General features: G+C 57.9%; 1 protein-coding gene across 1 annotated transcript in view; it reads left to right on the top strand.

The window, feature by feature from the left end:
- The window catches only part of ABCC6 (ATP binding cassette subfamily C member 6), a 52,263-nt gene that overhangs the window by 30,084 nt on the left and 5,222 nt on the right, over nucleotides 1–16,957 (top strand). The window contains exons 15-25 of the mRNA XM_051847488.2: nucleotides 862–937; nucleotides 2,510–2,636; nucleotides 2,804–2,980; nucleotides 4,688–4,855; nucleotides 5,860–6,034; nucleotides 9,692–9,767; nucleotides 10,973–11,093; nucleotides 12,360–12,567; nucleotides 14,446–14,756; nucleotides 16,055–16,254; nucleotides 16,740–16,866. Of these exons, the coding sequence (XP_051703448.2) occupies nucleotides 862–937; nucleotides 2,510–2,636; nucleotides 2,804–2,980; nucleotides 4,688–4,855; nucleotides 5,860–6,034; nucleotides 9,692–9,767; nucleotides 10,973–11,093; nucleotides 12,360–12,567; nucleotides 14,446–14,756; nucleotides 16,055–16,254; nucleotides 16,740–16,866 (1,766 nt within the window). The remainder of the gene's footprint in view (nucleotides 1–861; nucleotides 938–2,509; nucleotides 2,637–2,803; nucleotides 2,981–4,687; nucleotides 4,856–5,859; nucleotides 6,035–9,691; nucleotides 9,768–10,972; nucleotides 11,094–12,359; nucleotides 12,568–14,445; nucleotides 14,757–16,054; nucleotides 16,255–16,739; nucleotides 16,867–16,957) is intronic.

Here is a 16,957-nt window from a genome sequence, read left to right as displayed (position 1 = left end):
ACTCACGTGGGATGCAGGCATCCTACCTGCTCCATCCTGCCTGCCCCTGAGAGTAATTTTTTATATAGGCATAGCCCAGGCAGCATTGGGCCCGGCTTTTTAGTAAGAAAAAAACCGGCCGCGTTGTTGATCTGAAATTCACCCTGTGTTTTACCTGCAGCCTTCCCTGTACACTGTCCAAGTAACTAAAATAATGGAGAAGTGTGTTTGCTTAGCACCCTACCTCCAGCCAGAGATTCTGAGCTACCTGTTTGCCCCGAGCCATGGAGGGCTTTGCTTTTTAAGACAATCTTTTAAGACAAGTATGCATTCAGAATGAACAGCCACTCATCGGATTCTTCCCTCCTTACACTGAGAAAAAATCCCAAACCCACAGACACGGGCAGACCACAGCCCAATTCCATCTGTCATCCCCCCCCCGGGGGGGGGGCTAACTCTGCTCCCTTCATGCCATGAAGCCCTGGGCAGGACTATAATTATCTCAGAAGCTCTCTGACTTTTTCTGCAAAGGGCCAGCTTGTGCCTGTTTGAGGTTTGGGGGCCACCCAGTCCCTGTTGCAGCTGCTCAGCTCTGCGGTTACTGTACCAAAGCAGCCATAAAAAAATATACAGGCACAAGTGTGGCTGTGTGCCAATAAAACTTTATTTATAAAAGTAGGCCGCAGGTGGGATTTGGCCTTGGCCATGGCTTGCCTAGCCTAGAGTTAAATAGCCAGAGGGGGAGATAGAGAGAACAGGACCCTTGCAGGGTCGCCACCCACAAGCTAGCATGTCTGGTTCAGTGGGAGAGCTTTGGGGGTGTCTCCGGTGGGAGTGCCCACCAGGCAGGGGTCTCCTAGAACCGCCTCTTATGTCCTGCAGCTCCTGGGAAGGAATGCATCACTGTGCAGAGCGGCACCTTCTCGTGGACCCAGGAAGGGCCTCCCTGCCTCCACAGGTACGGAGGACTCCCCTGGGAACACCCTTCACAGCCACAGGGAGAAGCTGCGGGGGCTCCGCCGCCTCCTGCCTGGGTGACCTGCGGGTCCGGGTTCAGCCTGGGGCTAGAGGGGGCGGGGCAGGGCTGGCTGTTCCTGGTACTGCCCCCACTGAGAGCGCCCTGGGGGAAGCCAGAGCCCCTATGGTTGGTGGGTGGGGGGATAGGGGCATGTGAGCTTCCTACGTCGGGTGCGAGAAGTCCCCCTGCTTCCAGACTCTGCCAGGTGACGCCAAGAGGAGTCGGCTGTGCGCGTCTCCATGTGCTCTGTCAGTCCTGTGGTCACTGTCCCCTGAGGCCCCCGATTCAATGGCAAGGTCTTTGTGAAAGCTGCCCCAAAGCTGCCAGAGAAGGGAAAGAGAGTTCCCTGGGCGGCACCCGTGCAGGATTCACTGAGCGTTCGCTGTGGGTCAGGACTGCTCCAGGCACCGGTGGTAGTGTGGAGCAGACAGGCCGGGGCCCCGCTGTCTTGGGTGACGTCCTGATGGAGGTGGGGTGGGGCGTGGAGCGCAGTGGTCGGTGTCAGGAACCATGGCGGGCAGCTCTCTAAACAGTGGGGGTAGCGAGTGCAAATGTCCTGGGGCAGGAGTGTGCCAGACCCAGGCTTCTCAGCTTCAGCACTACTGGTATGTGGAGCAGATAATCCTTTATTGTGGGCTGTCCTGTGCATCGACCCCAGTCTGCCCACCAGTTGCAGTGCTATCGGTTGTAACAGCTAGATCTCTAGGCCTTGCCAAGTGACCCCTGGCGGGATGAACTCCCCCTCTGTTGAGAACCATGGGCCTCTTGTGTTCAAGAAAGAGGTCAGTGTGGCTGAGGCAGAGTGGGAGGAGGACCTTAGCTCTGACCTTGAGCGAAATGGGAGCACTGGAAGTGACCTGGCTTTAGCCAGGCAGTGTCAGGGGCTGAAGCTGGGTTTAAAGAGGTCCTTATGGCCGCTGGGTGGAGGATGCGCTGTGGGACACGGGCAGGGGCAGAGCAGCGAGAGCCATGGGAAACCTCCAGGGGAGCTCAGGTGGGAGGTGATGGTGGTTAAGGCTTCGTGCGACCATCAGCTGTGTGCATGTGCACGTGTGAGAGTGGACCTGTGTGATGCGGCTGTGTGTGGTGCACCTGTATGTGGGCATGCATGTATGAGTACTCGTATTCCCTCACACACTTACATGTGTGTAGATGTGTGTGCACACATCACGTGTATGGTACAAATGCATGGACGCTTCCATGAGGGCATGAGTGTGCTTGCATTTGGGCACATGCATGCGAATGCATGCAGGTGTGTGTGGTGTGCTTGTGTGTGTGTGTGTGTGTGTGTGTGTGTGTGAGCTGTGCATGCAAAGACATGGGCAGGATGGCCTCTTGGGTTGCCTGATGAGGACTGGACAAGGGGAGCACTGGCCTCTGAGGTCCTCAGTGGCCATCTCCCGACCTCCCAGAGTGACCAGCAGGAAAGGCCAAGGGGGCGTGAACTCACTCACTGTGCACAGAGGCCGGCCAGGCCCTGACTGGGGATGTGTGTCCCCTCCTGGCTTGCAGGGTGAACCTCACCGTGCCACAGGGCTGTCTGCTGGCTGTCGTGGGCCCAGTTGGGGCGGGGAAGTCCTCCCTGCTTTCCGCCCTGCTTGGGGAGCTGTGGAAGGTGGAGGGCTCCGTGAGCATCAGGGTGAGCTCCCCGGCCCCCGTCTGCTAGGAGTGTCCCCTCGTCCCCAGCCTGAGGGTCCCCACCTCACCACCCAGCCCCTTCCCAGTTATTCCCCACCTCCCCCTGCCCCCTGCCCCCCACCCCAGGATAACTCCTGCTTCCACCCACCAAACTGCGTTGCGTTGCAGGGTCCCGTGGCGTACGTGCCGCAGGAGGCCTGGGTCCAGAACTGCTCCGTGCTGGAGAACGTGTGTTTCCAGCAGGAGCCGGACCTGCCGTGGCTGGCAGAGGTCCTGCAGGCCTGTGCGCTGGGGCCGGACGTGGACAGTTTCCCCGCGGGGGTGCACAGCCCAGTCGGAGAGCAGGTGAGGGCCCCATGGTCCCCGTGGGACAGGCACCCCTTGCAGGCGATGGGGGCCGTCCGATCCTGGCCTGCTCTGCCTGGCCCTGCTGGGTGACACTGGTCAAAGTGCCTTCCCCCTCTGGGTCTCATCAAAAGGTCTGGGCGGAGGTGTCCAACAAACAGGATGTGGGCACCTGGAGCTTTGGATCGGGCAGCGCTCGGACAGTTCTGCCCACGGGCCATATCCGGCCCACTGCTTGTTTTTATAAATAAAGTTTTATTGGGGCCCGGCCATGCCCGCTGTCGGGGCATTCAAAGGAAGAGCTGAGCAGCTGTGACCAAGACCATGACCCACAAGGCTTTGGGGAGCTGCCACCTGGCCCTTGCCAGAGGAAGTTTGCTGACCCTGGAGCTGGGTCTTTTCAGCGGGAGGTGGCATTAACTTTAAGGGACTGTTGAGGGTTCCAGGGGAGCAGGGGGCAGGCCCAGGGGAGGGTCTTGAGGAGCAGAGGGTGGGCCAGCAAGGAGGATGGGGGCGCTGAGGGTGGGCGGGGTGAGCCGACTATTTCAAGAAGGGGGCCGCCTGCCACCCTCCCATGCTGTGCAGACATCTGCGGTCCCAGGACCTCCTCCGCCCACACCACGCCCATCTGTGGCATTGCCACCTCCACCTCCACCCTTCCGGAGGCCAGCGTCCGAGCCCTGGGCGTCCCTACAGTCCCTCTCGTTCTCCCACACCCCCACATCTCATCCCTGCCATCAGCTCTCCGTGCTGGGGCCTCCCGCCCGCCCCCTGGTTGCTGTTGTCCATCCCTGCAGTCCAGTGCCAGCATAGCAGCCAGGGGGATGGGCAAACATGGGCCACTTCCTCCCTCTGCTTGGAACCCTCCAGGGGCTCCCTGTGCTCCTCAGAGTCAAAGCCAGAGTCCTGACAATCCCCCACGAGGTCCCCGCTATCCGCCCATCTTCTCCGTCCGCCCTCTGGTCACGTACCCCCTTTGCTGTCTCACTGCAGCCAGCTGGGTCTCCATGGTGCTCCCACATGCACAGGGCCTTTGCATCTACCATCTGCTAGGATCCCCCCCCCCCCGCCCCCGGTGCCCTGGCCAGGAGCCCCTGCGGCTCATTCCTCCCTTCTGTCACCCACCGGAGAGGCTTTCCTGAGTGCCTTACCCAGTTCTCCCTGCTCGGCGGCCCCGTCCCCTCCCCTGCTGGGTTTTCTCCATAGCACAGAACGCCGTCGGCTTCGCTGTCACCTTCTCTTGTCATGGATCATCCTCCCCTCCCCTCCCCTCCTCCTTAGAATGAGAGGTCCAGGTTTGGTTTATCGCTGGGTGCCCAGTGCCAAACAGTAAGCAGTACATGAACGAGAAGGGAGAGAGGGAGAGAGAGGAGGCCTAAAAAGCCAGCTCTGGATTAAGCCTCAGGGACATGGCTGGTATCCCCCAGGAAGGCGCTGTCGGTGGAGAAATGGGAACTGGAGCTACAGTGGACAGGAAGTAAGTGGGAAGAGAGACTAGATATGGGGGGTACAGATACCTCCTCCGGGAAGCCTTCCTGGAAAGGGGAGAAGCAAAGACTGATGGGAGGATGGCCTGGGAGCAACTCCTTAGAGCTGATTGTGGCCCTGGGGACAGTCACTGTGAGGTGCACTGCCCCCGATATGCCCGGTGGCCTCTGTCACCTGGCAGATGTCAACTCCAGTCCCTGCCCCTCCGTGTGGCCGCAGGGTATGAATCTCTCTGGGGGTCAGAAGCAGCGGCTGAGCCTGGCCCGGGCTGTGTATAGAAAGGCTGCCGTGTACCTGCTGGACGACCCCCTGGCGGCACTGGACGCCCACGTGGGCCGGCACGTCTTCAACCAGGTCATCGGGCCCGCCGGGCTGCTGCGGGGAACGGTGAGTTTGGGAGAGACTTCCAAGGGCCCAGGACCTGTGCAGAGGGAGCCCGTAGAGCCCGATCCTGACCCAGGTCCCTCGCAGGCCCCACCTCGAGTCCCTGTGAAGTCACTGCGTGACAGCCTGCGCCAGCCCCTGGCGGCTTCACCGCGGCTGCTGGTTCTTGCGTGGCGGCCTCTGGTTAAAGCGCTCCAGCTGGTCTTTGACTTGGGTGGTTTGACTTAACTGTCTTTTGACTGATGTTGCGAGAGTGACACGCATTCAGCAGGAAGCCGTACTTGGCCTTTTCAGTTCCCTTTGCCCGGGCTGGGGCTGGGAGAGTCTCACACAGTGCACTGAGAGCAGCCACGGCTCCCAGCCCAGCCCCGAGGTCACCGACCGAGGCTCTGCGGTGCGTGCGCCAGGTCACTAAGCTAGGCCATGCATTATACATGTCATTTTTTATTTTTAAGATTCATGTTTTTTTATTTGAAAGAGTTACAGAGAGAGGGAGATACAGAGGTCTTCCACCTGCTGGTTCACTCCCCAGATGGCCACAACAGCCAGGGCTGAGGCCAAGCCAAAGCCAGGAGCTTCTTCGGGGTCTCCCGTGTGGGTGACAGGGACCCAAGCACTGGGCCATCTTCTGTTGCTTTCCCAGGTGCGTTAGCAGGGAGCTGGGTCAGAAGTAGAGCAGCTGGGACTGGAAGCAGTGCCCATATGGGTTAACCCGTTATGCCACAATGCCGGCTCCAGCTGAACACATTCTGACTTACGATCTTCCCAGCATACCATGGGTTTGTCAGGGTAACCCTGTCTGAGGTCAAGGGTCAATTGCACGGCTCTACTGCAAGTTCTGAGCTGAGTTAGATGAGCTCCCCAGGACCATTTTCCAAGACGCAGGTTGAAGGTGTCCCCTGCAGGAGTGGGGTTCTCTCCGTGCTGAATCTAGGGCACCAGCCCCGCCCCCAGCTCCAGGGGACTGGCCAAGCGCACAGCGTAACTTGCACCCCTCCACTGCCCAGACGCGGATTCTCGTGACCCACGCGCTCCACGTGCTGCCCCAGGCTGATTGCATCGTGGTATTGGAAGACGGGGCCATTGCGGAGATGGGTTCCTACCAGGAGCTGCTGCGCAGGAAGGGTGCCCTGGTGGGCCTCCTGGAGGGAGCCAGCCCGCCGGGGGAGAGAGGAGGAGGAGGTACTGGCTGGGGTTGGAGTCTCTGCGTCTGACTCAGGCCACCGTCGAGAAGGCTCTGGGTGTCGCAGTGACGCGACGGGCATTCACTGGTAAACCCCACTCACCCGCCGTGGGCCCCGGTCTAGCAGGAAATGGCTCTTCCAGAAGGCCACCGCTTCCCCCAGCACAGGCAGGTGACGCCTCCTGTGTGCCAGCAGGGTCTGTGCCACATCCCTTTCTGAACACCCATTGTTCAGTTCGCTTGTTTTACAGATGAGCAAGCCGGACAAAGAGTTAAGTAATTTTTTCCTTCATTTTTAAAAGATATTTTTGAGAGAGAGAGCAATCTGCTGTCTGCTGGTTCACTCCCCAGATGGCCCCAACGACCAGCGCTGGTTCAGGCCAAAGTCAGGAGCCCAGAACTTCCTCTAAGTCTCCCACGTGGGTGGCAGGGGCATGCGCACTTGGGCCACCTTCCACTGCTTTCCCAGGTGCATTAGCAGGGATGTGAATCAGAAGTGGAGCAGCTGGGACTCGAACCAGGATATGGGTTTTAAAAACGGTGGCTTAACCGGCTGCACCTAACACTGGTCCCAAGAGTTAAATTTTGCCCAAGGTCAGAGATTAGAACTTTGGTCCAGAAACAATGCTCGTAGCTTCCACTGAGCGGGAAAATCTGTGGAGCCAGGAAGGCCACACTAGGGACAGAGAACGCACGGCCAGCTGGACACCCGGTCACCACCCTGAGCTCACCTGTCATGATGGGGAGTGACAGCTGACAACAGACAGCACGGTGCACCTGTGGGGTTGGAGCCCAGGTGATCTGCCTTTTACAGGTGGGGAAGCCGAGTGCCGGAAGTGGGGGCACTGGTCCCACATGACTTGGCTTCTAAGTGGCAGTGTTGGGACTTGAACTTGACTCTAGAGAACATGGTGATGTCATCCCTGCCCCTCCAGGGCGAAGCCAGGACTCACAGCCCGGCCTCTTCTGAAAACGTCTGCTTAGCCCCACCCTAGTGCTGAGCCACGGCGCCACCGTCATGGAGCTGAAAGCCACGAGGGTGCTTCCAGCAGCTCTTGGGAAATGGGATCAAATGAGAAATTTCTTTTGGAAAGGAAAATGTTGAAATCCATGCATTTGAGGGATAGTCAACAAGTTCTTGGGAAATGCATGTTATCAAAAAGGCATAGATGGCAACGTTTTTGCACCACAACGGGCTAACATTTGTAACTGCATTTTCCCCCAAGCTAGAAGAGGTGCCTCATAGAACTTGCCTGTTTCTGTTGGCGGCTTTTGCTGTGACAGTTACATTAGAACAAACAACCCGCAAGTGGCTTATGGGCTGTTTCTTGCTTACAGACCTGTGGTTAAGCTCCTGCAGCTCTGTCTCTGGGCGTTGGCCTGCCTGCAGAGCAGTGGGTCAGGGAGGGCGGTCCTGTCTTGGGGAGGTGACCACCGAGGCTGGGTGGAACTTAGCCAGAAAAGAGCTTCACAGGTACGAAGGAGTGTCGGGGGGGCAGGCAGAGGCCACTTGATGTTGAACAATGTTCACTGCTGTTTTACCAACTCCAAGTTCATAGTGGATGCTCAGTTCTACAAATTTGAAGCTTCAGAAAACTCATACAAAGTGAAATGAAAAGGTTTATTTTAGTGCAAAAAGAATCCAGACCCTTGCATGCTTTTTTTTTTTTTGTAATGCCCGTTTTCCATGGACTTTTTTCCCCTAAAGATGTTTGTTTGAGAGGTGGAGTTATAGACAGAGGAAGAGACAGAAAAGTCCTCCATCTGCTGGTTCACTCCCCATAGAGCTGCAAGGGCTGGAGCTGAGCCGATCCAGAGCCAGGAGCTTCTTCCAGGTCTCCCACGTGGGTGTAGGGGCCCAAGCACTTGGGCCGTCTTCCATTGCTTTCCCAGGTGCATTAGCAGGGAGCTGGATCAGAAATGAAGCAGCCGGGACATGAACCAGCACTCATATGGGCTACTGGTGCTGCAGGTGGAGGCTTAGCCTACTATGCCGCAGTGCTGTCTCCTTCTATGCACTTTTTAAAGATCCCTCACAGGCATGGATTTCAATTTGCTTGTGTGTGTGTGTTTTTTTTCACCAAAGTAAACATCTTAAAAAAAAAATCCAATAGGGTCCAGTGTTGTGGCGCAGCAGGTTAACGCCTTGTCCTGAAGCACTGGCATCCCATATGGACGCCGGTTCAAGACCCAGCTGTTCCACTCGCAATCCAGCTCTCTGCTATGGCCTGGGAAAGCAGTAGAAGATGGCCCAAGTGCTTGGGCCCCTGCACCCATGTGGGAGACCCAGAAGAAGCTCCTGGCTTTGGCGCAGCTCCAGCTGTTGCGGCCAATTTGGGAGTGAACCAGCAGATGGAAGACCTCTCTCTCTCTCTCTCTCTCTCTGCCTCTCCTCTCTCTGTGTAACTCTGGCTTTCAAATAAATAAATCTTTTTAAAAATCCAAGAAATATAGGCCGGCGCTGCGGCTCAATAGGCTAATCCTCCACCTTGCAGTGCCAGCACACCGGGTTCTAGTCCCGGTCAGGGCGCCGGATTCTGTCCTGGTTGCCCCTCTTCCAGGCCAGCTCTCTGCTGTGGCCAGGGAAGGCAGTGGAGGATGGCCCAAGTCCTTGGGCCCTGCACCCCATGGGAGACCAGGAGAAGCACCTGGCTCCTGCCTTCGGATCAGCGCGCTGCACCGGCTGCAGTGCGCCAGCCGTGGCGGCCATTGGAGGGTGAACCAACGGTAAAGGAAGACCTTTCTCTCTCTCTCTCACTGTCCACTCTGTCAAAAAAAAAAAAAAAAAAAAAATCCAAGAAATATAAAGAGTAATTCCTATTGTTCCATAGAATAGCAGGATGATTAAAGTTGACACTAACCTTACATACTTTGTGAATACCTAGAGGAGAGTTTGAAGTCTCCAAATACAAAGAAATGATATGGAGATGGAACTGTTAATACATTGATTTGATCCATGCATGCTGAATACACTTGTAGAAATATCATTTTGTGCCCTATATATATGTAAATTTTTACATGTTAGGAAAAAATTATTTTTAACTCAGTGACTAAGAAAAAATCAAAATGTGCTTTGGGTGGAAAAATTTTAGAACAAATCTTAGTTATCCAGCCTTCCTTTTCCCTTGCTATAAAGATTTATTTATTTGCAGGGCAGAGTGGTAAGAGAGGGAGAGACAGATCTTGCATCTTCTGGCTTACTGCCCAGTTGACTGCAACAGTGGGGTCCTGATCAGGCCTGAGCCAGGAGCTGGGTCTCCCCCACTGGTGGCTGGGTGGGGCCCAAGCACTTGGGCCAGCTTCTGCCTTCCCAGGTGCATTAGCATAGAGCAATCAGAAACAGAACAGCCGAGACTCGAGCCAGTGCTCTAACGTGGGGCTGTAGTGTTGCAGGTGGTGGCTTAGCTCACTGCAGCACATTGCCAGCCCTGCAGTCTTAACCTTCAATCCTATTTACCAGGAACCTTTTGAAGGTACCCATTTACTGAATGAATGAATGAATGAATGGTGTTCTCAGAAGATCCCAGGGAGGGGAGAGACATTGCTGGGAAGGGCAGCAGGATTGAGTCTGGGACAGACAGATGATCGGGGAAGTGGAGGCTTCAGACCTCTTAGGGTGACCCCCAGGGTGTGACCTGACTCCCTTGGCCTTGCAGAGACAGAACGTGTGACCAGTGCCAAGGACCCCGGGAGCTCCCCTGCAGGCGACAGGTCTGAGCCCAGGCCAGAGAGGTGAGTCCCCGGGGGTATGGGGGGCACAGGTCTGCAGCAGGACCACCGGCATCTCAGGCAGGAAGGCAGGGTGGGCAAAACTATTTTGGACAGAGCACCTGCTATGTATTCGCCAATGGTCAGCCGTAATTCACCAAAGATGATTTGGTCAGCTGGCCAAAGTGCTTAAGCCCCCGTGGCCAGCTCACTGAATGAAGGATTTGCCCTTCTCCATGGTGAATGTTTTAATGAATGCTTCTTAGAGTTTCTTGCTAGAGTGGACAGGACCAGTTCCAAAGGCAGATCTTGAACACAGCTGGTCACAGTCCCTCCAGGCCCTGTCACTCGGGGTTTGAGTCCACACTCATGGCATCGCTTGGTGCTTTCCCAGATGTGCAGGCGAGGGGTCACCCAGAGCCGGCCTGCTGGCCCCTTTTCGCCCAGCTGCTTTGAGGCAGGGCACAGCTGGCCTCTTGGCAGGGCTACCTGCCACCTGACCACCTGGCACTCAGCTCCTGAGGCGGGTGGCCTCACAGAACAGATCAGTGGACACTGGATGGCTTGAGCTTGAGTGGCAGCTGTCATAGAGTGTGGCACATCATCGAGGGACGTTGGTGCTTGGAAATGTTGAAGCTGGCATGGTTCCTCCCTCTCCACCCGAGCTGGCCACTCTGAGAACACACACTGGGCAGACGCGCCTGCCTTTGTAGTGTACACGAATCCCAAGATCAGCTAAGGTGCACGCAAGCATGCAGATGGGTAATAAATCAGTGGGTGATGCATGATAGGTAATAGCTGATGTGTTCCAAGAGAAACCCCATCTTTACTGCCGGGAAAACTGAGCTGGTCCTCGGTCCATGTCAGAATCGTGCAAAGTTGTTATTCCACCAAGTCGGACAGACAAACCTGAGGTCAGCAAGGCGGGGACAAACAATCGTAGCTAAGCTCAGGTCAGCAGGAAAACTCGGAAGCAGAGCCCGAAAGCTGGAGAAGTGGGTTCATAGAGGGAGGCGCCGCTGGAGGAACAGGCGTCCTGACTCGCGTGGCTGGACCCCGCCCAGGGAGGCGGGGCCTCAGGCACCTGGTCGGTGCTCAGTGCCAGCGAATGGACGGAGGTGTGAGTGGGCAAGGGATGCACCAGGGGCTCCTGGCAGGCCTGAGGGTTGGGTATGAAACCCCGGGCAAAGGAGAGACGCTGATCTGCCTTCATTCCCCGTGACTGACAGGCCCGTCAGGCCAGCCCTGGAGAAGGTCAGGAGCGTATCTGCAGCCCACACAGGGGCCCTGCTCGATGACCCCGAGGGGGCAGGACGGCCGCCAGGAGAGGACAGCGTGCGGTTTGGCAGGGTAACTACTGGCGGCTCCTGTGCCCGCCCCACGCGCTGCTGCCGCCCCGGGAGGCAGACGGAGGGCGGGGTGACGCTCACCTTGATTGATTACCTACTGTGTGCCAAGTGGAGTTCTAGACCCTCATGTCTCCTAGTCCGCACAGCTTCTCTAAAGCGTAGACGATGAGAACCCTATTTTAGACACCTTAGAGACCTAAAGCCTCGTCTGTGTTCTCACAGCTGGCATGGGACACGAATCTGGGCCAGTCCAAATATGGAGCTTGTGCCAGTCCTCTTGCTGTGTTCACACGCTCTTCCATCACCTGTCCATGTGCCCACCTACCCACCCACTCATTTATCCACTCGTCCTTCCACCTAAGCACACACCCAGCCATAACCCACCTGTCCATCTCTCTGTCCGTTTATCCATTGGCCCTTCACTTAGCTACCCACCCACCCATTCACCCATTGGCTCATCTGTCTGCCCACTCACCTCCATAGCTACTCTCCCCAGCCCCCACTCCTCCACCCACCCATCCATCCTGTCACCCACCCAGCAGATATTTCTGGCCTGGTGGTGCCAGGGAGGGTGGAGAGAGGGCGCACAGCTGGGCCAGCGAGCAGGCTAGTGTCAGATAGCAGTAGGTTCTGTAAAGAAGCCAGAGCAGGGTGACAGGTGGAGCCCAGCGAGGGCCAGGGTCGGCTGGGATAGGCTGCTCGGAGCTGCCCGGGGAGTGCCGGGGAAGCTACCGTGGAAGGCAGGAGGCGGAGGGAACAGCCCCGGGCCTGAGCAGAGAAGGGGGTCCAGTGAGGCTGGCCGATAAGGATAACGAGTGGCAGGGAAGTTGAGAAGTTGAGAAGCGAGAGGAAGCCCCAGCAGGCAGCCGCAGCATGAGGGGGCTGGGCTGATGTGCTCCGGAGCTCCCCCTGGCTGCGGCAGGTGGAGAGCCCCAGGCTGGGAGGAGCAGGACCTGGAGCCCGTGGCCCGGCCCCTTTGAGCCTCAGCTTCCTTCCCTGCGGGATGGAGGTGAGCTCCAGGGTAGGGACGCGTGCCCGGCCCGTAGTAGGTGTTCAAGAAAACTGCAGACCCAGAGAGCGTCACCTTCAGGGGGTGGGGGTGGGGCCTGAGGCTGGGGGGGGGGGGGGCGTAGGGAGATGCTACAGCTGGCGTAGGGACACCGAGAAGAGCCTATGATTGGTCTGTGCTTTGGGAGCCTCCCCTGGCCTTGCCCCAACTCACCCCGCCCCCCCTTCTCTTCCACCCTCTGCCCGACGTGTGCTGCAGGTGAAAGCCGCCATGTACCTGACCTACCTGCGGGCCATGAGCAGCCCATTCTGCCTCTACATCCTCTTTCTCTTCCTGTGCCAGCAAGCGGCCTCCTTCTGCCGGGGCTACTGGCTGAGCCTGTGGGCAGACGACCCCGCCGTGGACGGGAGGCAGGCGCAGGCAGTCTTGCGCGGCTGCATCTTTGGGCTCCTTGGCTGCCTCCAAGGTACCCCTCCCCCCAAACCTCATCATCCCAGCTCCATGGAGTGGGGAGGGGTTCAGGGCTCCCTTGCCCACCTACCCCAGGCTTGCCTGTCTTCCCTGATCTCTGCATGCCCTCCTGGGCCCAAGCCCAGACCTGGGTTCCCAAGATGGGGTTGGCGGGAGCAGAGACAGCACCAGTGCCCATCCCTCCTTTCCTGGAACCCCTGAGAGTCTGTCCCAGCCCCTCCCCCACTCTGCCTGTTGGTTGCCTGCCCCGCTTGGACCACATCTCCAGAGCCGGACCCTCCCCAACAGGTGCATCACTGCCACCAGCATCTCCCATTTCTTCTTTCACCTTTTAAAATCTCGACTTGCCCGGGGTTATGCCACAAATGCCCACTACAACCAGGGCTGGGCAGGGGCCAGAGCTGGGAACTCGGTCCAGGTCTCCGAGGAGAGTAGGAAGGACCCGATCCCTGAGCCAATACCACTGCCCCTCAGGGTCTGCATTAGCAGGAAGCTGGGGTCAGGAGCCACAGCTGGGAAGCAAAGCCGGGCACTGCCATGTCAGATGCAGGCATCTCGCCGCTAGGCTCAGCGCTTGCTCCCTCTCCCTTGTTTGAATGCAAGCCTTCCATAGAGACTCGCATCAGCTGTGAGAAGCAAGGAGAGGCTCTCTGGTACACCCCGCCCCGTTCTCCCAATGATAACGTGTTGCTAGGATGGTATCAGCCAGGATATTGTCTTAGGTCAACCCACAGGCCTCCCTCTGCTCTCCCCAGCTGTACGTGCACCTGCGTGCAATTCTGTCCCCTGCACAGGTTCCTGTGTCCACCACTCCAGGGAGGTCCAGCTCAAAACAGCAAAAGTCCTTTTCACAAATGTTCTGGCGAAGTGCAGCCTTGTTCTGATTGGCCTGACTTGAGTCGGGTTCCGTCCCTGAGCCAATGGCAGTAGTTCGGGTTGGCCAAGGATAAACTTTTCCCCACTCTGGAGCCAAGGGGCGAGTTAGGTGAGGTGGGCACCACGAGGAAGGGCTGTGTGTTGGCTCCCCGGGGCTGCCGTAAAGCAAATGACCACACGCTCATGGCCTACGACAACAGAAATGTGTTCCCTCACCGTTCAGAGGCCTGAAGTCACGATGCTGGCGGGGTCGGCCCCTTGCGGAGCCTCTGGGGGAGACACTGCCCCCTCCTGGTGGCTTTGGCCAGCCTTGGCTTCCTTGCTGGGAGGACGTGTGCTCCCGGCTCTGCCTCCACCTTCACTTCTCCTTCTCTGTGTCTCCTTTTAAAAAGGAGTGGACACTGGTGCTGCAGTTACAGTGCTTCCTGGGGTGCCCGTACCCCACGTCAAAGTGTCTGGGTTGGGGTCCTGGCTCCACTTCCAGCTTCCTGCTAGACACTCGGAGAGGCAGCAGGTGGCGCCTCTAGTAGCTGGGTCCCTGCCACCCACGTGGGAGACCTGGGTGGGATTCCCAGCTCCCAGCTTTAGCCTGGCCCAGCCCCAGCTGTTAGGTTTGGGAAGCGACTCACTGGAGTGTGTGTGTGTGTCGGGGGGTGTCTCTGTGAAATAAGTAAGATAAAATTACTTTATATATGTATATATATACATACACACACGTCATTGCAGTTAGCACTCGCCCTAAATCCAAGGTGACTTCAAGATCTTTACATCTGTCAAGACCTTATTTCCAAATAAGGTCACATTCGGAGGTTCCAGATGGCCGTGGACTTGGGAGAGAGGCAGTACTGAGCTCCACAGAGGGTGGGCCCATCAGGGGACTCTCAGGGTGGCCGAGCCACACGATGGCCACCACAGGGTGATAGGGAGACCCACCCAGGCCCTGGCGAGGCTCCCGGGGGCTGCAGTCCTCACCGTCTGACTCCTTCTGCCTTCCCAGCTGTCGGGCTGTTTGCCTCCATGGCCACGGTGCTGCTGGGTGGGGTCCGGGCGTCCAGGCTGCTCTTCCAGAGGCTCCTGTGGGACGTGGCGCGATCTCCCATCGGTTTCTTTGAGTGGACACCTGTGGGGAACCTGCTGAACCGCTTCTCCAAGGAGACGGACACGGTGGACGTGGACATCCCAGACAAGCTCCGGTCCCTGCTGACCTACGCCTTCGGACTCCTGGAGGTCATCCTGGTGGTGACAATGGCCACGCCGCTGGCCATGGTGGCCATCCTGCCGCTGGCGCTCCTCTACGCTGGGTTTCAGGTAGGGGGAGGTCAGCCGGGGGCACCTCAGCCAGTCCCCTGTCTCTGGGCAGGAGTGAGCATGAGAGATTCTGCCCAGCTGGGCATCTGGGGTTGCCCCTAGTGGGATCCCTAGGTGGAGGCACCACTGTATGTTTCAAGCTTTCGCCCTAGTGCCTGAGTGCCTGTCTCCCAGATGTTCCCAGCCAGCTGGTTGTCTGGAAACCAAGAGGGCGTTGCTAGGTTTCCAAGGCCATTGCGTTCAGCTAGACTCTGTGGCCAGGGCCGGAGACCTGTCTCAGTGGAACTGGGTGGTTTGTGGAGGGAGTGACCCTAGCACATGCTGTTCTTCTCAGTGCTCCCCAAAGGATGGGCCCACGCAAGCCTGGTCACATGTCTCCTGAGACCCCAAGTACTTCTGACGTGTGCCGATGTTTGAGAACTACTGGGACAGCTCCGCTCGGCCTGCTGCTGCCCAGGCTGTCTTTCCAGGAGGGAGGTCTGATGGTCGCTAGCTGACCTGTACTCACACCTCCCATCTTAGCAAGCCCAGCACAGAGAAAGCTTCCAAGCTCAGGGTTCATATAGTGTGCCCAGGGAAGGTTCTGATTGGTCCTTTCATGCACCAATCACAGTGAGCAAATGGAAAGTGCGCTCTGATTGGCTAGGCTGGGGCATGGGACCACCTCCATGATCAGGTCCCATGATTGTCCCTTCCCAGGACCCTCGCTAAGGAAACCAAAGTTAAGTAGAAGGAAAAACAGGGTAGCTGCACAAAACCCACCGCGTTCTGGGCCATCTCAAAGTCTTCCCGGCTCCAGGGATGCCTCTCTGTTGCGAGCTTTGGCGTCAAGCAGAGAAAACTGGGATTTGGGCACTGGGACCTGTCAGACCAGTGCCTAAGCCCCTGACCCTCAGGCACTCTCTCCTGCAAACTGCATGCTGCCGTGCCCATCCTACAGCAAACGAGACCCCACATCTACAGAGCCTGGCACACGGCGTGCATGTTCGGCACACTCAGTTCCCACCCGCCTGCTGCCTGCACACAGCTTGCAACCTCCGGCCAGAGAGCAACACGTGTTCACCAGGGATGTCAGGGGTGGGGCACTGGTAGCTTCTGAAGCTCCCCAGGTGATTTTTCAGAAGGACTGTGGGACAAGGATGCTGTAAGGAAATCAGAGCCCAGAGAGGGCAAGCGCCAGGCCCGAGGCCACACAGCAAGCTAGTAGCACAGCTCAGTCTAGGGTTCATCTGGGGGCTCCCTGTGCTGCTAGAAGCTCCCTGTCTGTGTCCATAGCTTCTCCACCCCTCCTGCCTCAGAGCCTGTACGTGGCCAGCATGTGCCAGCTGAAACGCCTGGAGTCGGCCAGCTTCTCGTCTGTGTGCTCCCACATGGCTGAGACCTTCCAGGGCGGCGCCGTGGTCCGGGCGTTCCGAGCTCAGGGCCCCTTTGTGGATGAGAGCGATGCACGTGTGGACGAGAGCCAGAGGGCCAGCTTCCCACGGCTGGTGGCGGACAGGTAGGAAGAGCTGGGGCAGAGAAGACCTTGTCATCCATCTGTGTCCCCAGTGAGTGGCTGGAGAGGTCAAGTGTTCTGCCCATGGTCACCCAGAGAGTCCGAGGCCTGGGTGAGGGCTGTAGCCCACAGGCACTCTCGGCTCACCAGCTGAGCAGGTGGAACCCGGCCTAAAAGGTCCCCAAAAGAGGGTGCAGGAAGCAGCCCCGTTGCCAGGCGACTGGAAGAGGCTGTTGCCTTGGTGACGGAGCACATGCACGATTGTCCTCAGCCTCCTCCCAGTTCTCAACAAGAACATAGCTGTGACCCAGACAGACACAAGTTCAAGTCCCAGCACTGGGCTGAGGCGAGACAGGACTCCCACCGAGCTCGGAAGGGACGAGACCGTGCCTGGGACCCCTGTGGGTAGAGAGCTGCCATCCCAGTGTCCAGAGAAGCAGGTCCCAAGGGCATCCACTGACCCTGCTCTCACCTGCCTCCCTTCACAGGTGGCTGGCCACCAACCTGGAGCTCCTGGGGAATGGCCTGGTGTTTGCGGCTGCCTTGTGTGCCGTGCTGAGCAAGGACCACCTCAGTGCTGGCCTCGTGGGCTTCTCTGTCTCTGCCGCCCTCCAGGTACCCTGACCCCCTGCCCTGGGCTTGGGTTTAGTAGAAGGGGGACAGATAGACCTCTGCCAGGGGGACCTTCAAGTAGCCCGAGTCCCGG

This window comes from Oryctolagus cuniculus, chromosome 19, assembly GCF_964237555.1.
Source record: "Oryctolagus cuniculus chromosome 19, mOryCun1.1, whole genome shotgun sequence".
Lineage (NCBI taxonomy): Eukaryota > Metazoa > Chordata > Mammalia > Lagomorpha > Leporidae > Oryctolagus > Oryctolagus cuniculus.
This window is presented reverse-complemented; position numbering and strand designations above follow the sequence as displayed.